The 21,116-nt window shown below is 45.3% G+C and overlaps 1 protein-coding gene and 1 long non-coding RNA gene across 7 annotated transcripts in view; both read right to left on the bottom strand.

Annotated features, from left to right (window-relative positions):
- Nucleotides 1-673: 673 nt before the first annotated feature.
- LOC138844909 (uncharacterized) lies at nt 674-2,070 on the bottom strand. Its single transcript, XR_011381323.1, has 2 exons — nt 1,820-2,070; nt 674-1,621 (listed from the first exon to the last, which is right to left on the bottom strand). It is a non-coding gene; the product is annotated as an uncharacterized lncRNA (long non-coding RNA).
- Nucleotides 2,067-21,116, bottom strand: part of SWT1 (SWT1 RNA endoribonuclease homolog) — a 76,726-nt gene continuing 57,676 nt past the window's right edge. For all 6 annotated transcript variants that reach the window (XM_070055040.1, XM_070055041.1, XM_051821030.2 and 3 more), the window contains 3 exons: nt 15,689-15,755; nt 9,067-9,131; nt 2,067-2,901 (listed from right to left, as the gene is read on the bottom strand). In XM_070055040.1, the coding sequence (XP_069911141.1) occupies nt 2,775-2,901; nt 9,067-9,131; nt 15,689-15,755 (259 nt within the window). In that variant the 3' untranslated portion in view covers nt 2,067-2,774. The remainder of the gene's footprint in view (nt 2,902-9,066; nt 9,132-15,688; nt 15,756-21,116) is intronic.

The following is a 21,116-nucleotide window of genomic DNA, read 5'->3' as shown; positions in this document are numbered from 1 at the left end:
TGCCAACAGGAACATGAAAAGATGCTCACTCTGATAAAGCATTAAGAAAATGTAAATTAAAATTCTATTAAGAATTTTATGGGCGCCAGTTGGAGGCCCGGCTGCTCCACTTCCAGTGCAGCTCTCTGCTGTGGCCTGGGAAAGCAGAAGATGGCCGAAGTCCTTGGGCTCCAGGCTTCAGATTAGTGCAGCTCTGGCTGTTGTGGCCAACTGGGGAGTGAACCAGTGGATGGAAGACCTCTCTGCCTCTCCTACTCTCTGTAACTCTTTCAAATAAATAAAATTTTCAAAAAAATTTATTAAGATGCAGAGCAACTAGAATTCATCAGTTGCTGGGTAAGCAGCACAACTGTGTAGGCACGTTGAGAAAAGTCTGGCAGCTTCTAACACCCTGTGACAAGCAGTCCCAGTCGCAGGTACTTGCCCAGGTGGAACGTGTTCACAGAAACCTGTGTTGTGAATACAGCACTTCATTCATCATCACCAGAGACAAATCGCTGAAGTAGCGCCTCACTGCGAGTGTGTAAGTTGGTCCACAGACCTGGTAACACTGGCTGGGCTCAGGGTCAAGCTAAGGGAAAGGCTTGGGAGGCTCCGCTGATGGGTTTTCTTGGAAAAGGGACACAATCTAGCTTCCCAAGGTAACTACAACGGGACAAGTAGGAACTTGTAGGGATGATGGGACCTATGAAACAACAGTTTTATAAATCAAAATTACCTCGCCTGTAAAGGAGGCAGCTTGAGAGGGTCTTAGTGAGGCAGCTGTCCTCACTGACCTGAGGAACAGGACAGTGAGACGAGGCTACTAGGCTGCGAGCTGGTAGGGATCCACCTACCTCCTCCACATCTGTACGCTGGTACTTCATGGAAATGTATCCTCAATGCTTCTGACGTCCAGAATTTGAGGCAAAATGCATCCAATTTACAAACAAAACTAAGAACAGCATAAAAAGATTCCTATCACAGGACAATTTCCAAATCTGAGGAGAGCAGTGGTGGCTGCAGGTTGCTAAACGCCAGGAGGAATAGGAACAGTGACAGCTAGGCTCTGAAGGTCACCAAGACACCCGCCCTGTAAACCTGGCCTCACCCTGAAAGGACCTCTGTTCTTCCTAAGAAAACATCTAAGATAGCAAGAAAATTGAGCTTTGGATCTGTCTTGTGTGGTGTTTCATGTGACAAAGACCTACGACGTGGAAGTCCTAACAAGATGACTCGGGCCCAAGAGACCTCAATTCTTAGCCAGCTTCTCCTTGGCCCAGGACACAGGGAGAGCTGAGGCCCTTGGTTCTCCTTGGTCTTCTGGGAAGGAAGATTGGAAGAGGCCAAGTGTAAAATGGTGCCGAGGACCTATGCACACAGCACTTCTGCAGTCACCTGCTGGTGCTGCTTCTCACAGCACGAGTACCTCTAGTGCGACCTACCTGTCACTCCTGGCTCAGCATGCTCACGACGACTCTGCCCTGAGCCTGCTAGCTGTGCATACTGAAGAACGGAGACTTGAGAGCCCCAGGTTGCTCTTCCAAGGATCTCACCATCAAAACATCAAAATGTATGTTCTGCAAGGAGAGGCTTATGATCCATAAACCAGATGAGTTACTCCAACCCAGAGCAGGCCAGACTAGGGAGTGGGAGGCAAAGAAACAGAGAAGTGTACAAGTTTAAGATCAGAAAAGAAGGCAACGAAGAGTGGAGAGGGGAAAAAGGGGGCGGGGGAAGCTCTGACATTTCAAACGAAAGAACAAATTTTAAACTAATATTTATAAACCAAAGTAAGAAGATGTAAGAAAGGATGAGATAAAATAACACGTTAACGTACAACGTGAGTGGTGTGCAGCGTGCACAGGTGACAGGATGAAGGACAGTGCCGAGGTAAAAGCAAGGGATGTGAAGTGACACCGGCGGCCGAGGGGTGACAGTGTAAGCGTTCTTGTGGGGCCGAGGGCACAGGCCCCACCAGGCCATGGGCCGCACACTTTCCTGCACAGACTCCAGCAAACTCCTCAAGTTATTAGACGAGGGCCACTCGTGCTATGTTCAGAAATCCAACTGAAAGGCAAGGTGGAAAAACTACCAAAAATAATTTTTATTATTTTTGACATTATAATAGAATGTCAAGTTGTATTTAATCTGATGTATTAACAAACGCATAATACATACCAGTAAACATTAGGTTTCCAACTTAAAAAATCAGAAATAAGAGAGGAGTAAGTCCACTATACACTTGTTTCAATTAGCAGCAAACCAGGGGCAAGCTGTCAGTCCCTGCCACGTAATTCCATAAACTCATTCTTCATAGTTAAGGGAAACTCAAGGGGCTGGCCTGGCTCCTCCCCTGCAGAAATGCACTCAAAAGTAACAAGGCCAGAGAAGTAGGAGCTGAAATCAGAATTCAACTTTCATTACTTAGGAAGGGGCTGTTGACATGGGTGACATTCAATCATAAAAACCGCACAGAGCAAGACGTCGTTCGGATGTGGTGAGCGTGGGTCGGTTAGTGTCTCTGCTCACCTGCCCATCACCAGGACTGCAAGATGCTAGAGCTGTGCTTTGAGCCGTCCTCCGGTGCCACCGCCCCAGGACGAGGGCAAAGGCGGCTCTCTGAGGGCCGCAGGCTCCACAGCGCCGCAGAGGCAGGAGCGCTGGGCTCACAGCTCACCACACTGCCAGGGACAGGAAAGCTCCTTTGTGTACCTAGGAAACATTCCCCTGAGTGACCAGATGGGAGCTACTCTCCTTCATGATGAATGTGACTCCAGGTCAGCCCGAAGGCCCTAGGGCTGGGCGTGCACACCCTCACACCAGCCCCTGTGTCTGGCCTCCATGTACACAGATGCGCTGCACTGCTGCATGGTGGCCGCCATCTCGACCAGCTGGCGGCATCCGATGGTTAGCTTTTCCCTAGGAGAGAGAAATGCTGAGTCACTGCAGGGCAGCTGGCCATGTACGTTTTGCTTTGTATTTTCTTAATTAACAAGTGACAAGAATATACATTTATCAAGTACAAACTGATATTTTCAAATATTTTGAAATATTGTAGACTGGTTCAACCAAGTTAATTGGTATATGCATTACCTCACTCTGTGTGTTGAGAACACCTAAACGCTACTCTCGGGAGCTGGCACTGTAGCAGAGCAGGCTAAGCCGCCACCTGTGACTGGCACCATAGGAGCGCCAGTTCGAGTCCTGGCTGCCCAGGCCAAGCCAGCTCCCTGCTAATGCACCTGGGAAACAGCAGAAGAGGCTCAAGTGCCTGGGCTCCCGCCACCCTCACGGGGGACTGGAATAGAGCTCCAGGCTCGGGATCTGGCCTGGCCCAGCCCCAGCCATTGCAGCCATCTGGGAGTGAGCCAGTGGATGGAAAATTCTCTCTCTCTCTCTCTCTCCCTCCTTTTCATTCTTTCAAATACATAAATAAATCTTTTAAAGAGTTACCCAGAGATTTTCAAAATTCAGAGCTGTGTTACTAACTGAAGTCACCAAGCGTACAACAGACATGTTGAACTTACTCCTCCTGTATGAAACTGTGTGTCCTTTCAACAATATCTCCCCAATTCCTATCCCCACAGCCCCTGGTTATTTTCAATTTACTGTCTCTATGAGACCAACTTCTTTTAGACTCCACATACAATGAGATCACACAGTATCTGTCCTTCCTTCTGTGTCAGGCTTATTTCATTTAATGTCTTCCAGCTTCATCCATGTCGCAATAGACAAGATTCCTTTTTTTTTTTTTTTTTTAATGAATGAACAGTATTCTAACATTCAGAAATACCACATTTCCCTTACTCTGATCTGCTAATGGATATTTAAGCTGATACCTGATCTTGGTGATTCTGAGTAGTGCTGCAATGAACACTGAAGTGTAGGCATCTCTTTCATATACAGATGCCATCTCCTTTGGATGTAGTAACAACTCTTAATGGGGCAATACTGAGATACGAAATACACCCAGATTTTGGGACAAAATGCCGACAATTATGGTCTCTTAGGACAGATAAAACAACGTGGATAATCACAACTTCACATACTTGTAGACAGCCAACACGGGCAGACCTTGGCAAAATTGCTAGGACTCAGGACTAAGGGCTCCCGCGGCAGGCCTGCTGCCGACAAGGCAAGCTGGAGTGTGAAGAGTGCAGTGGGCTGGGCTGCACAACCTCGTTCTACTCGACTCTCTGAATTCCTCTCCTAGCAGGAGATGGGCTCACCTTAAAATGTTCTAATCCAAGGGGTAGGCAACACTGGAACTGAGAGCTTCACACTGCCTTACTTGGCTTCAGAATTACAGAACAGCCGGGTTGCAGGAGAGAGAGGATGCACCCCCCAAAGGCAGCAGGTACTTGAGAGGATAACAAGTTGACAGAGCTTCCACAGTTAAGGAGGGTTTCTAAATTACCTGGCGGTTAACACGGGAGTATTGGCTACTAACCCCGAACCAAGGGGTGGGGGTGCCGCCACTGGCATTTTACCTGAGGCACAGCCAGCCAGGCAGGCGCGCAGAAGCTGACCTGGAGCTCCAGTCTGTGGTTTCCCTAGCCGCCCAGCCCACAGTTGTGCTGCAGTCTGGATTTCAAATCTCACGGATGCCTATGTAAGTTCACGGAACAGCCTGCATCTACACAAGTTCGTGGAGAACACACGTCAGGTGTTCAGGAAACGACAACCGCTGTTGTTACTGAGTCCAACAGTTATGACTTCCTTGGCCTCTTGGGTGGCCCAAGTCTGCACAGCAGGGGAAAGAACCACCACTCACCTCTCCCACGGGCCCTCCCACCAGCGGATCCTCGATATACAGACAAGGGAAACAAAGGCTGTCAAAACCCAGGGGACAGGACAAGAGGGAGTCGCGACAATGAAATGTAAATACACCATATTCTGAACAACCTCACTTCCTGAGGATGTGTGGCTTCCCTTGAGACTGGTTAGAACTTGACTTGTGGCTTTGTTACCCTAGTCCTGTTTCCTACGCTTAAAGCTTAACATGTTACCACCACTCTGTACCACTATTCAGAAAGTGATTTCAGAACACCCTTAAGATGTTCAAAAGAGCAGAGATATAAATGTTCTCTTATAGACATAAAACAAGTCAAACAGGCAGGTCCCTATCCTTGTCTTCGCTTGTTTACTTCATATGTGGGGGAAAATCCCTCCCCAACCAGACCCGCTGGAGCCTGGCTGTGACTTTCCCCTTCTCGCTCCCATTCAGAGGCGTACCACTGCCATACATTTGCAGTGTGTATCTCAAGTGAAAGAGAAATTGCAAGCTAAAGCTACTATAAAAGCAGCATACGCAGCTAGTACCATGCTCAGTGGCAGAAGACTGACAGACGGCTGCAAGAACAGAAAAGGCTGCTTTTATTCAACAACTTACTGCAAAGTCTAGCCAGAGAAATTAGGCACAGAAAAGAAACTGGAAACAAAATTATCTCAAATTGTACATTCTAAAGAACTCACAAAATAATTGTTAGAATGAACTGATTTAGCACTAATGATGAACAGACCAAAAAGGAAATAAAGATAACAATTCCATGTATAACAGCATCAATTGTACACTAAAAACAAATACTATTGCTGAAAGAAATTAAAGACCTAAGTAAGTGAAAAGGCCATGTTAAGGATGTAAGAGCAGGCAAGGATTTTTCTTACGGCTCAGACCCCAAAAGCAGATAAACAAAGCAAAAAGAGATAAAGTAGGACTGTATTAAACTAAATAGCTTTTGCAGAGCAAAAGAAACATTCAACACTGTGAAGAGACAACCTACAGAAAGAAAATATTCGAAAGTTATACATCTGACAATGGGTTAATAACGAAAATATATAAGGGAGCTAAACCAATCAACAGCAAGAATCTCACAAATAAGCCAACTGTATAATGGGCATTTTTCAAAAGAAGTCATATAAGTGGGAAAATGTACAGGAAAAAAATGCTCAGCATCACTGATCATTAGGGCAACAGAAACCAAAACCAGGCCGGCACCGCGGCTCACTAGGCTAATCCTCCGCCTTGCAGCGCCGGCACCCCGGGTTCTAGTCCCGGTCGGGGCGCCGGATTCTGTCCCGGTTGCCCTTCTTCCAGGCCAGCTCTCTGCTGTGGCCAGGGAGTGCAGTGGAGGATGGCCCAAGTGCTTGGGCCCTGCACCCCATGGGAGACCAGGAGAAGCACCTGGCTCCTGCCATCGGATCAGCGCGGTGTGCAAACCGCAGCGGCCATTGGAGGGTGAACCAACGGCAAAGGAAGACCTTTCTCTCTGTCTCTCTCTCTCTCACTGTCCACTCTGCCTGTCAAAAAAATAAATTAAAAAAAAAAAAAACGAAACCAAAACCATAATGAGATGTCGCCTAATTCCAGTCAGATTGCCCATTATCAAAGACAAAAACAGGGCCGGCGCCGCGGCTCACTAGGCTAATCCTCCGCCTAGCGGCGCTGGCACACCGGGTTCTAGTCCCGGTCGGGGCGCCGGATTCTGTCCCGGTTGCCCCTCTTCCAGGCCAGCTCTCTGCTGTGGCCAGGGAGTGCAGTGGAGGATGGCCCAAGTGCTTGGGCCCTGCACCCCATGGGAGACCAGGAGAAGCACCTGGCTCCTGGCTTTGGTTCGGTGCAGCGCGCCGGCCACGGCAGCCATTGGAGGGTGAACCAACGGCAAAGGAAGACCTTTCTCTCTGTCTCTCTCTCTCACTGTCCACTCTGCCTGTCAAAAAAAAGAAAAAAAAAAAAAAGACAAAAACAAGTACTGATGAGGGTGACAAGAATTTTTTTAAAAAGCAAAACGAGACATTCAAGAGCACAGGCCATGCCAGCATCTTGAGCTCCGTAAGGTGTTCTGCTTGCTGACTTCTGGAGGGCCAAAGCACAGTAGCGTCTGCTTACTGAGAGGCTGCTGTGAGGGGCCAGCCACAGCTTCAGCAGAAACGCGTGCAGGGAAGGTCCCCAGAGTCCAGCACCAGGACAGCACTCGGGCCATTCACTCCGGCTCAAGGACCATTTCCCAAGTTCTGATGGGAAGTCACTGGACATCCACCTCACAGTCCTGATGTGCCCCCTTCTGACTTCTGTTTCTTTATCTTAAAATAATCTGCAAAGGCACCCATTTTTATTCAGTTAGTAATGTAAATGACGGCACAGACATGGTTGAGTTCCCAGAATCCTCAATTCTTTAAGTAAGGACTAAATGGTTGGTATTGTAACTTACAATGTGTCTTGATGGAACTTAGGTTGAGAAAGTTCACATTTTTCATTTCTATCTTTTAATTCCATTTCTCCACATTTTGAAGTCCCTTTCAAAATGGTCAACTGATTTTCAACAAGGAGACCATGACCCTTCAGTGGGGGCAGGAACGGTCTTTCCAACAAGGGGTGCTATTATAACTTTGCCTTGTGTTGCTAACTAGCATGTTTGGAAGGTCAGGTGTATTAAATGCATTTTCAACTTAGGACTTATCTTCAACATACGATAGGCTTATTATAATCTACCCTACCTTACCTTGAGTGGCATCAAGATTATATAACTCTTTTTGAATTAATACAGAAACATCAAAGGCCTAAATTTGGCTTTTAGATTATTTTTCTTAAAAAAATTTTTTTTTGAAGACCAGGTTATTAACTTAATGCAGTGGATCTCAAACTTGACTGTACCCTAGAGGAACTGTTCATAGACACTGGGCTCTCTTCCCACTTCCTGATTCTGTACATCTGGGGCAGGTCTTAGAATCTGTACTTCTGACAAGTTTCTGGGTCCAGGACACACTTGGCGAGAGCCAGATCCAACATAACCCTGAGGATTCTGCCATGGAGCTCATCCCTGTAGTCAGAGTGTGGAAATTCCTGGGGCCAGCGAAGCAGCACAGCGGGCTAAGCCGCCACCTGAGACCCTGGCATCCCTACGTGGGCACCGATTCAAGTTCTGGATGCTCTACTTCCAAGTTCCCTGCTAATGGCCTGGGAAAGCAGCAGAAGACAGCCCAAGTACCTGGGCTCTGCCACCCACGCGGGACACCTGGATGGAGTTCCAGGCTCCTGGCCTGGGCCGTGTCTGCTACTTACAAGTTGCCTCGTTTTCGGTATTTTGCTTCAGCAGCCTGACTGGATCCAGACAGCTCTCAAGTCGAGGGTCTCGGCAGACAAGTTCATGAGGCTCTCCAGCACCTCCACCCCATATTCTATTTTAGGTCAAAACTAAGGCTCATCTGTGTTCTGATTCATGGTTTACAATCAGTTGACTGCAACATACACAGGCATTCTGGAACATCACTATTGCTAATACCATGCGGTAAAAACCACAGGCTTCCTGCAGGAAATATGGTTGGGACACATTGCGACAACAAGACAGGATGGATGGGGCCAGCATGGCACAGCAGGCTAAGTCACAGCCTGTAACAGTGGCATTCTTTACAACCACCAGTCCTGACGTCTGATCCAGCTCCCTGCTAATGGGCCTGGGAAAGTGGTGGGAGATGGCCTGAGTGCTTGGGCCCGGCCAGCCTCCATGTGGGACCTGGATGAAGGCAGAGGCTCTTAGCTTTGGCGCAGCGCAGCTCCAAGAATTGTGGCCATTTAGAGAATGAAGCAGTGGATGGAGGATATCTCACTCTCCGTCTCCCCGTAACTCTACCTTTCAAATAAGTAGATTAAAAAAAAGATTTATTTATTTGAAAGAGTTAGAGAGATAAAAGCAGAGGCAGAGAGAGAGAGAGAGAGAGGCCTTCCATCTGCTGGTTCACTCTCTAATTGGCCGCAATGGCTGGAGCTGTGCCAATCCGAAGCCAGGAGCCAGGAGCTTCTTCCAGGTCTCCCACGTGGATGCAGGGACCCAAGGACTTGGACCATCTTCTTCTGCTTTCCCAGGCCATAGCAGAGAACTGGATCGGAAGTGGAGCAGCCAGGACTAGAACCGGCGCCCATATGGGATGCTGGTACTGCAGGCAGAGGCTTAACTGCTATGCCCAGGACTGGCCCCATTTTTTTATTTTTTAATCACAGTGTAGTGGAATGGATTAAAAACAACCAGAACTTTTCACCATCACACCAAGCAGCGAGTATGGGAAGAGCATGGACACAGGCCTTACCGGTACTCAGTCTGAGAGACACAGTCATGCAGCTCCTGAGCAGTAAATCTGACATTTTTATTTACCTGAAAAGAATCAAAATACGGTCATTAAGAACACTTGGTAAAGAGTGATGAGAGTACCATCACATAGGAGAGCAGAATCGCTGAATCAGGAAGTCCAGTGACCACAATGCTAATTATCTCGGCGGTGGGCAAGAACGCTGGCGCTTGTCTTACAAGTCAACAGCTGAAGTGAGGTGGACTTAGAAGTCATGGGAATCTCAACAAAGCAGGCGATCACTTTGGAGATCAAATGGACGGAAAACCATGATAAGGTTATAAATGGAGGAGAGATCCATCTGATTTAGGCAAAAGCTTCACACACGGACATTTCCTCAGTTTGAGGGTCTACATATTTAATTAAGTTACTAAGAATGATAATTCAGAGACAGCATTCACAACCCGGAGTATAAAATTTCTTCATCACACACACACACGGAGGCCCTGCGGAAGGAGCTTGCTCCCCGCACCTTGCCGCTGACAGGCTATGCGCATTTACATGCAAGGACGAACCTGGAAACGTGCAGAGAACACCTTTCTTACCAGAATGCAAGTCAGGGGACACACCTTCACAAAGCTGGAATTAGTGGCAGGAATCTCAGTAAGACTGTCTTCTACTCAGTGTACTTTGAGAACATCCTTACCCTCATTTAATGTTATTATTTTTTAAGATTTATTTTTACTTGAAAGGCACAGTGGGAGAGGGAGAGGGAGAGGGAAATGGGGAAGGGGAAAAGGGAGAGAAGGGGCCAGGCTGGGGCTGGGCCAGACCACAGCCAGGAGCCGGGAGCTTCGTTCAGGTGCCCGCCCGGTGCAGGGGCCCAACACTTGCAACACCTGCTGCTCTCTCAGGTGCATTAGCAGGGAGCGGAATCGGAAGTGGAGCAGCTGGGACTCACATGGGATGCCAGACTGCAGGAGAAGACTTAACCTGCTGTGCCACGTGCTGGCCCTTAAAGCTACTTTAAACATTCATATCATAAAAGTCTTCTAAAGCATTAGGGTATTTCTCATTTGTAAAAATTCCATGACCTTCTTCAATGTTTTCATAAAAAGTTCAACATATATGTGTGGAAAGTGCTTCTTACATTAAAAGTAAATATATAATCATTTTCAAATATAAATGTTAAGATGCATTTGAAAGGCAAAGTCACACAAAGAGAGGACAGAGCGATAAGATCGTCCGATGGTTCACTCCCCAAATGGTCTGGGCCAGGCTGAAGCCCGGAGCTGGGAACTGCATCCTGGTCTCCCATCGTGGGCGGCAAGGGCCCAAGCACTCACGCCTGTGCACCAGCAGAGACCCGGTTGGGAGGCAGAGCAATGGCGACTGGAACCGGCACCGTGAGATGGGATGCCAGTGTCCCAGGTGGCAGCTTAACCAGCTGTACCACAACACCGTCCCTCAAATGCAAATCTCAAACACTTCTATTTCTATTATTTTGCTTAAAAATTGGAATATATAATTTATCATACCTTTTTCTTAGTTTACATATTTTTGAAAATTTGTTTATTTGAAAGGCAGGAGACAGAAAAACAGAGTGACAGAGGCACCCATCCACTGGTTATAATTTTTACTTTAAAATTTTTCTGAAAATATTCTGAAGCAAATATGTGGAGTTAAGCCATCAACATCATATATTCTGTCCCCATCGCCCAGGACCTCTGATACTTCCACCACAGCCCTAGGTACAATGTCTCCTAACTTGGTCCATCTGTCAAGACACTGCAGGTGTCTGGTCACAGGATAAACACAATCCATTCTTCAACTGCTGAGATCAATCAGTTGAGGAACTGATTTTGAACGTGATATGATGTGAATTAAAAAGTTAGGCTTTTCACAGAGGTTTTTAAAAAGTATAATATCTTTAGTTTTGAAAGCAACAAGCCACGTATATTTAGACATTTACTCTGGAAAACAGCTGCAGGAGAATGATGTGGCTCCAGCTTAGAGCAGATAGTTACAAATGAAAACCGGAAGAACAAATGCATGACACTTCTAACATGCAACAACTCGGTTCACCATACTCATTACATTTGATAACCAAGACTTTAAAATAAAGTTTTATTTGAAAGAGAGAGAGAGAGGTATCTTCTATCTGCTGGTTCACTTCCCAAATGGCCACAATGACTGGGGTTGGGCCAGGCCAAAGCCAAAAGCCTGGAACCACATCTGGGTCCCCCACGTGGGTGGCAGAAGCCCAAGTACTTGCGCCACCCTCCACTGCTCTCCCAGGCATAACTGCAGGGAACTGGATCAGAAGAGGAGCAGCTAGGACCCAAAAAATGGGATGTCAGCATTGCAGGTGGTGCTTAATCCACTTTGCCACAATGCTGGCCCCAACCAAGACATTTCTACTTAGCCACAGTGGTTTATGTTAAGTATCATGGCTGTGCTTAAATACATAATTTCAATTTCTGGGGATCAAACAGCTAAAAGAAGCTTTTGTTAACAGAGTTGGCACTATAAAGTAGATTGTGTAAGAGTGTTGTATGTTTTAGTTGTATTACTTATAATAAAAACCAAATATTAAAAATGGGACAATTATTTTTCATTACTAAAAATGCAAGAATAAAACACAACAGTTATGTAAAAACAGTCACAATTCTTCAGATTTGGATAGTCCTATCACTGTAATATGAGACAGAATCTCCAATGTGGCAACTGGAATGGGGATTAAATTCTGCTAAGAGAAATTATTTTAAAAATCTGAGAATCAAGCCAATATATATATATTTATGTATTTATTTATTTAAGAGTTATTTTATTTATTTGAAAGTTACAGAGAGAGAGGGAGACAGAGCTCTTCTATCGACAGGTTCATCCCCCAAATAGCCACAATGGGGCTATACCAGGTTTTAGCCAGAACTACATCCGGGTCTCCCACGTGGGTGCAAGGGCCTAGGCACTCTGGCCATCTTCCACTGCTTTCCCAGGCACAGTAGCAGGGAGCTGGATAGGAAATGGAACAGTCGGGACTTGAATCTGCTCTTATGCGAGGCCAGTGTTGCAGGCAGTGGTTTAACCTACTGAGTCACAATGCCAGCCTCTCAATATATATATATTAAGATTTATTTATTTGAAAGGCAAAGTTACAGAGAGGGAGAGGCAGAGGCAGAGATAGAGAGAAGTCTTCCATCTGGTGGTTCACTCCCCAAACGGCTACAACAGCCAGAGCTAAGCCACAGTGCCAGCCCCCAATATATTTTTATAAATAATTAGCTTGGTATATTTTTAACCAATATTCTTAACAATAGGAAGTATTGGCCAGCGCCGTGGCTCAATAGGCTAATCCTCCACCTTGCAGCGCCGGCACACCGGGTTCCAGTCCCGGTTGGGGCGCCGGATTCTGTCCCGGTTGCCCCTCTTCCAGGCCAGCTCTCCGCTGTGGCCCAGGAGTGCAGTGGAGAATGGCCCAAGTGCTTGGGTCCTGCACCCCATGGGAGACCAGGAGAAGCACCTGGCTCCTGGCTTCGGATCAGCGCGGTGCGCCGGCTACAGTGTGCCGGCTGCGGCGGCCATTGGAGGGTGAACCAATGGCAAAAGGAAGACTTTTCTCTGTCTCTCTCTCACTGTCCACTCTGCCTGTAAAAAAAAAAAAAAAACCATACAATAGGAAGTACTAAACCCACAAAGACTTATGCCCCAGAATTTTCTAGGATATATAATTTTAAAGATGTCCTAGTGAGCCAGCACTGTGGCACAGTGGGTAAAGCCACTGCCTTCAATGTCAGCATCCCATATGGGTGCCAGTTCAAGTCCTGGCTTCTCCACTTCTGATCCAGCTCTCTGCTACAGCCTGGGAAAGCAGTGGAAGATGGCCCAAGTCCTTGGGCCCCTGCACCCGTGTGGGAGATCTGGAAGAAGCTCCTGGCTCCTAGCTTTGGTTTGGCCCAGCTCCAGCCATCGTGGCCAGCGGATGGAAGTGAACCAGCGGATGGAAGACACCCTCTTTCTCTGCCTCTACCTCCGTAACTCCATCTTTCAAATAAATATAAATAATCTTAAAAAAAAAAAGGTGTCCTACTGTGTCCATAAATATATTTACATTATTAGAATTTGAATTATTATTACTGAAATTTAGAAAGTGATAAAACACAAATCATGTCAAACGGGGAAATGGTCTTAATCACACAATGAGGTTGTAAAGCATTCTGGATGCTTTTTAAAAGCATATATGAATATCAATGTGTGCTGAAATAAAAACAGTGAGCACTGACCACTTACTCGGCATGGTACTCGTCTGACATACCACTTACTCTGCATGGCACTCACGTGACATACCACTTATCCTGCATGGTACTAACATGACATACCACTTACTCTGCATGGTACTCAAGTGACATAGCACTTACTCTGCATGGTACTCAAGTGACATAGCACTTATCCTGCATGGTACTCACATGACATACCACTTACTTGGCATGGTACTCATCTGACTACCACTTACTCTGCGTGGTACTCATGTGACATACCACTTACTTGGCATGGTACTGATGTGACATACCACTTACTCTGCATGGTACTCATCTGACATACCATTTACTCTGCGTGGTACTCATGTGACATATCACTTATCCTGCGTGGTTCTCACGTGACATACCACTTACTCGGCATGGTACTCATCTGACTACCACTTACTCTGCGTGGTACTCATGTGACATACCACTTATCCTGCGTGGTACTCACGTGAAATACCACTTACTTGGCATGGTACTCGACTGACATACCACTACCCTGCATGGTACTCATCTGACTACCACTTACCCTGCATGGTACTCGTCTGACATACTGTTTTATTGTTCTGTATCTACTGCTGTGACTCCCATTTAACAGATGAAGGAACTGAGACACAGAGAGTTACACAATTGTTCCTAGCCATACAGTTAACAAGCGGAGGACACAACAGTTGAACACAAGCAGTCTGACCTCAGAGTCTGTGTTCTTTTCCTAAAGATTTATTTTTTATTTGAAAGTCAGAGTTACGGCGGGGAGGGATATTGATCTTCCATCTACTGGTTCACTCTCCAAATGGCCACAACAGCCAGGAACCAGGAGCTTCTTCCAGATCTCCCACATGGATGGCAGGGGCCCAAACACTCAGACCATCTTCTGCTGCTTTTCCCAGGCCGTAGCAGGGAGCTGGATTGGAAGTGGAGCTGCTTAGACACACATGGAGGCCAATGTGGGCTGTCAGTATTGCAGGCTGCAGCTTTCCACCACGCCATGCCACAAGGCCAGCCCCAGCGTCTGTGCTCTTGATCACTAGATTCTTAATGGAAGGCACGGCATGCAAAAAATCACATAGTGGTAGGCGTTTCACGCTTCACTCCATATCCGAGTGCCTGGTTTGACTCCGGCTCTGCCACTTCAACGCAGCTTCCTACTAAAGCACCTGGGAAGACAGCAGGTGTTGGCTCAGAAGCTACTGGGTTCCTGCATCCTAATGGGACTCCTGGTCTGAGCTCCAGGCCTCTGGCTTCTGCCAGGTACAGTCCGTCTGTTTTAGGAATCTGGGAGCAAACTAGCAGATGGAAGAGCTGTTTCTCTCTCTACCTTTAAAGTACAATGAAAACAAAATTTGAAAAGGTTTTTTTAGGAACAAATGTAAAGAAGACTATTTAAAGGAGCTTATTTCCTTAAGACATGAGACCTGAATCTATGTCACACTGCTTCATTTAGAATGTTTTAAAAATGAAACACACAAACTTGAAAATAGGAATAAACAAAGAATGCGGGCAGAGTTTTGAGCAACAACTGGCAATCGGCAGAGCACCTTCCGTGGATCAGCAGTGATGAGAAAGCACGCAGGCCACCCTGCAAGATGCAGCTCTAACCCCAACCCATGCTGCTGCCCCAGAGGAAACTCAACTGTGGTTTTCCTTCGCAGCATCGGGGTTCTGCCTGCCTGGGGGTGGGGGTGGGGGTGGGTAGCATCTGTAATTGCCACAATGACTCGGCTAGCTAATTAGTATTTGAAGAGGAACCGCAAAGTCAGACAGCCAACTGTGCCCCACACAATCCAGAAACGACCTCCAAAAGGCCAGTAGCACCCTGATGAGAAACAAGTCTGCGCTGGAGAGAAGGTACTGTTTCTATGGTTCTACTGTATGCTTACCTAGGGAGCCAAAGTAGAAACTGAGTACATGTGTCACTCTTGGGTGACTCTTGCGGGAGTCTAGGAGATGGGAAGGTGTAGGCCAAACACAGAAAACTGAGGATAAGCAGGGTGAGTGAGCCCAGGATCTGATGTGTCACACGAGGACCGTCGCTGATGACCCGGCGACATATGTGCCATCTTTGCCACACACACACAAAAGGGTGCCATATTAATTTATGTGACTATAGTAACCGTTTCACTATTGTATGACTGTGTCAAAACATCATGTTGTACATCTTAAACACATACAATTTCTAAGAGACGGTATGTCACTGGCAAATTTCTGTGGCATTCAAGAATTTAATTTAAAGCACATACTAAACAGCATTCCATTCCATTTCTGAAACTCCTACTATCATTATTTATATTACAACTTATTTGTGGTGGAAACATAATAACAGCTAAAGGTATTTCTCATACCTCATACTTGATTAGGAAGTTATAGAGGGTCTCAACATCTTGATAATTACTGTCAGGGGCTAAAATCCTGTTTTAAAAATAAAACAGAGAAGGGGGAGATAAATTAGTTAAACAAAAGATAAATCTCTAAAAAACAGCATATTCTCCCCAAAACATCCCCATACTGTGAAATGACCCTGTAATAACTTATTCAAAGGTTTATAATCTGTTTTATCTTTCATCAATTAAAAATTATAGAACCATGAGCTTAATTCAACATAGCAATTTATTAAAATATTTTTGATTATTTAAATTGACTCTCATAATATCCATTAATCAACAACTATAAGTATTCTTGCAAATGAAATTAGGGTTCATGTTTTGAGTTACAATAACGCAGACTTCTCAAAAAGGGTAGAAATATCAAGCGCAGTTACCCTCCATATCTTTTAGACTGTGGACAAGGTTTCAATATTTCCCACAGAAATGTTCAAACAGCCCAAATAGATAACTGATGAAACTCTCAGACACATAAAAGAAATCCCAAAGATCGTGACTAAATTTTTTTTAAGGTTTATTTATCTGAAGGGCAGAGTTACACACAGAGAGTGAGAGGGAGGGAGGGACTGAGAGAAAAATAAAGAGGGCTTCCACTGCGGGTTCACCCCAAAAGGCCACAGTGACCAGGGCGGGGCCGGGCTGAAGCAGGAGCTCCTTCCGGGTCTCCCTTGTGGGTGCAGGGCCCAAGGCCATCGTCCCTTGCTTTCCCAGGCACATTAACAAGGAGCTGGATCGGCAGTGGAGTAGCTGAGACGAACCAGCACTCACATGGGATGCTGGTATCACAGGTGGCAGCTTAATCCATTAACAGACACAACACCAGCCCCAATGACTACATTTTAAAAACACTGAACCATCAACCTAGCGTTTTATGAAAATCAAGTTACCATCCTAATGGTACAGTGGTTCTGTCTATCTCACTGCATCCAGCTGTGTGACCTTGGATGAATTATTAAGAATGAGGATGATTAACGGCCTATTAATTTTGAGAATTAAACTAATTACAGTAAGAAAAGGCTTTTGCAGGCGCGTATGTGGTGAAGGGATTCAGCTCCGACTTGGGACCCACATCCAGTGTCAGGATGCCTGGGTTGGAGTCCCGGCTCTGCTGTCTGTTCCAGCTTCCTGCTGATGCACACCCTGGATGGAGCAGGCAATGACTCAAGCACTTGGGGCTCTGCCACCCTGTGGGAGACAGACTTGAGTTCTATGTGGTTTTTTAATTATAACAATGTGCCTAGTCCTTACAATGCCTGACACTGCCAGATCTGAGAGTTAAACATATCTCAATAATCTTAATTACATCTTTAGACTATTTGGCCTTTACTATATTTGTGGGATAGCTTTTATAAATTATTTTTCAGGTTATAGTCAATGTTGCTATGCTCCCTTGGAGGGCACACGTACAGAATATCTTTAAAAATATGTAAGTCTGCATGATAATACCAATTTTACACCAACAAGTTTTTCTCTGAACAAGTAATTCTAAAATACAAATCATCTCCTGAGCGAGAAAAAATACACACCCACGTGAGCGCGTGCACACAAGATAACACCTGGGAAAAGAAAGGTCCATAAACTGTTTCCTTTAAGAGCATAAATGAAAACAAAGCTTTGTAACTAATCTAAAGCAACCCTTCAGGAAAATAAATAAAGCAATCCTTTAGAAAGGGGACAGACACAAAGCAGTATGTTCTGACTTTGCAGCCACTGGAAACAAACTGGCAGCAGCATGGAGTCGCTGACTCCTGTCTTCTGTGGCTTTGGAAATAAAACCCAAACTGTCCACACGAGAGGTAAGGCAAGTAGACACTAGATGCTTCCTAGTAAGAGCCTTGTAAACTCCAAGCTCGTATCACAGAAGAATGTACCTTCCCAGAGAACCAAATGAACGTTTCTCTGTCCTTAAATATTTTATAGAAAAACTAGTTTTAGGGAAATTAGCTATTTGTCTATAGCAACATATCAAATCCAAAGTAAGAAATAAAGGAAATAATCATGTTATAATTCAATTATTTCTTACAAACTCACAGATCTATACAGTGACCACCACGATCCAGATCCCTCTGTCCTCACTGCCCGTTCCCTGTCCTGACAGCTGCCCTTTCCGGACTCAACAACCTGCTCGTTTCTTTCCTCTGACCCGCACAGAGGCACAGCTGTAACTGCAAACAGCTGCACACCACATTCAAGTCCAGAGGAGGAGGCAAACTCCAGTGGACACCTGTATGACCCTCACAATGTGAGCCCTAGACAGATTAGACAAACTTTATTAAAGGTACTCAATTCAGGGTTGCGTTTAGACTTCCTTACACCTATGAGCTCAGAAGGGACTGGAATGTGGTCTACAGGAGAAACCGCAAACGTGTGCTCATACAAGTACAGCCTCAAGAAAATATATGAAACCAAAATGGAGACACATGGACAGGAACTTTCGAGCCTTAAAACATCCCCACTCACACATTCCTGGGAGGTCAGCTTCCTCTAGTTCTTTTTTTCTTACGTCAGTAGGCAGACAAAAGATTCTTAGAATTAAAGTCTTACAATTATCCTTTTCAAATGGCAACTTTCTAAAAGAGTGTTAGAAAAAAAGAACTAGCCCTTGGGGAAAGTAAGTGTTTTCAGAAAATGTCTATTCTTTATTTATATTTATATCCACATTTGTCACTTCAAGAGAAACTCATAACAACAAATAATGATTCATTAACCATGCAAGATTGAAGGGAACAGACTTCAGTTTCCTTTTCACAGCGTTGACAATACATTCACCACCACTGGGCGGGCAGCTGATGACCCAGGAGCACAGGAAGACGGGTCCCATGGAAATGCTCAAGACTGTCTTCAGGCATCCACTGAGGTAGGGGAACACATCCCACAGCAGGGAACCACAGCACATTAAAACTCACGTCCACATTCTCTCCGAGCGGAGCTGAAGCTTAAACATTACTAGGAAGCATTATTACAACGTTCGGGGTAAGAGTCTCATTTATGTGGCACTTAGCAAATGCTTCCTCCTTTAACCTCTGCGATTCAATACCCTAAGTCACAAACTGCACTTCACATACTAGGAAACAAGCACACAAAGACTCATCCGTCTGGTAAGGATGGAGGAAGGATTCACCTTAGGTCCGTCTGACCCTCAAGGCCCTGTTCCTTCTCACGTGAATGTGGCGGCACCACCAAACTGGAATCTGCCGCTGCTGAACGCTCAGTGCTATCACGGGTGTACGAGCAGCACTGCCAATAAACTGGGAGCAGGCATCCCATCAACAACGTGAACACTGAGGACCACAGTCTTCATCTGATGTGTACTTTGGATGATATATACAAATAAAATTAAAATCACATGTTTTCTGCAATTAATTTGGTGACAATTATACAAATGAAAGACATTCTTCAGCCACGGATTCTTGAAGAATGTCTATATAAAAACGGTAAGAAGAAAAAATAGTTATCACTTACACAAAATTGTTTAAAAATATTATTTATTTGAGAGGCAGAGAGACGGTGAGACAAACGGAACTGGTAAAGAGGAGGAGCTCCTATCTGTTGGTTCACTCCCCCAAATGCTCGCAACAACCAGGGCTGACCCAGGGCCAGGAGCCACATGCCAAAGAATGAAACTGAACCCCTCTCTCATCGTGTACAAAAATCAACTCAAAATGGATTAAAGACCTAAATGTGAGTCCTGCAATTTTGAAACTATTAGAAGAAAACACATCAGGACATCAGAATGGACAAAGATTTTCTCGATCAGACTCTAAAAGCACAGGAAATAAAGCAAAAATAGATAAATTGGATTTTACTAAGGAACTTTTACACATCAAAGGAAATAATCAACGGACTGAAGAGACAACCCACAAAATGGGAGAAAATATCCCCAAGATCTATATCTCAAAGGGCCAATATCTAGAACATATAAAGAACCCAAACTCAATAGCCAAAAAAAAAAAAAGAATCCAATTTTCAAATGGAGAGATATTTAAACAGACATTTCTCATGGGAAGGCATACAAATGGCTAATAGGTACATGAAAAAAATCCTTCACATCATCAATCATCACGGAAATACAAATCAAAACCACAACGAGGCAAACCTCACTCCAGTAAGACTGGCCATTATCAAGAAGAAAAACTGGGGCCGGCGCCGTGGCTCATTTGGTTAATCCTCCGCCTGCGGCACCGACATCCCATATGGGCACCAGGTTCTAGTCCCAACTACTCCTCTTCGTCCAGCTCTCTGCTGTGGCCTGGGAAGTTAGTGGAGGATGGCCCAGGTGCTTGGGCCCTGCACCTGTATGGGAGACCAGGAGGAAGCATCTGGCTCCTGGCTTCGGATCAGCGTAGCACTGGCTGTAGTGGCCATTTTGGGGGCTGAACCAATGGAAGGAAGACCTTTCTCTCTGTCTCTCTCACTGTCTATCTCTCAAATAAATAAATTAAAAAAAAAGATAACAGAAAACAAGTTCAGCAAAGCTCTGAAGGGAACTCTTGCACACTGTCGGTGGGACTCGATTTAGTATAGCCGCTGTAGAAAATGGCATGGAGGTTCTTTGAACTAAACATCTAACTAGCTTATGACCCAGCAACCCCACACCTGTGTACATATGCACACAGATCTGAAATCCATCTGCTGAAGAGACATCTGCACTGTTCACTGCAGGATTCAGAACAGCCAAGCAATGGAAACAATGCCAGTGTCCACCCACTGACGAATGGATGAGAACACGTGGTATACAGACACCAAAGACTACCACCAGCACAGAAAGGAGGCAATCCTGTCATCCGCAACAACATGGGTGGAACTGGAGATCATTATCTCAAGTGAAGTAAACAGAGTACAGGAAGGCAAGTATCAGAGGTAGAGCCTAGAAAACAGGTGATCTAATGGAGAAGAGTTGGGAGAGAGATGAGGAGAGGCTGACTGTTGGGCACTGGGCTACAGCTGAATCAGAGTAAGAAGTTCTAGGGTTCACTGCACAGTAGGGTGACCACAGGTGACATTATCATGCTGTGTAATTTCTCTGCTAAAAATCCCAGAAGTCAGCATTTTGGACGCCCTCACTAGAAACAATGCCAATGAAAGAGTTTGACGATGAATAAATGTTGCAGTGTGCACCTGCAGCAACGCAGCACAGTGAGCAGCCCACAAATACGCACAATTTTTATCTTTTTTAAAATTAAAAAAGTTGGTGATGAGAACAAGAGAGTTTTCAGGTAATTTTATAACTGTATGTGAGATTAATCATAAAAGCAACTCTACAGAAGGAAAATATTATTTTGGTAAAGGAACAGCTCATATTATATGGCTTTCATGCAGAACAGACACAAAGATACATACTGTCAGAATATACTGGTAAATGACAGTTTCTTGTTGATTTTGCAGGTGG

Source organism: Oryctolagus cuniculus, chromosome 13, assembly GCF_964237555.1.
Source record: "Oryctolagus cuniculus chromosome 13, mOryCun1.1, whole genome shotgun sequence".
Lineage (NCBI taxonomy): Eukaryota > Metazoa > Chordata > Mammalia > Lagomorpha > Leporidae > Oryctolagus > Oryctolagus cuniculus.
This window is presented reverse-complemented; position numbering and strand designations above follow the sequence as displayed.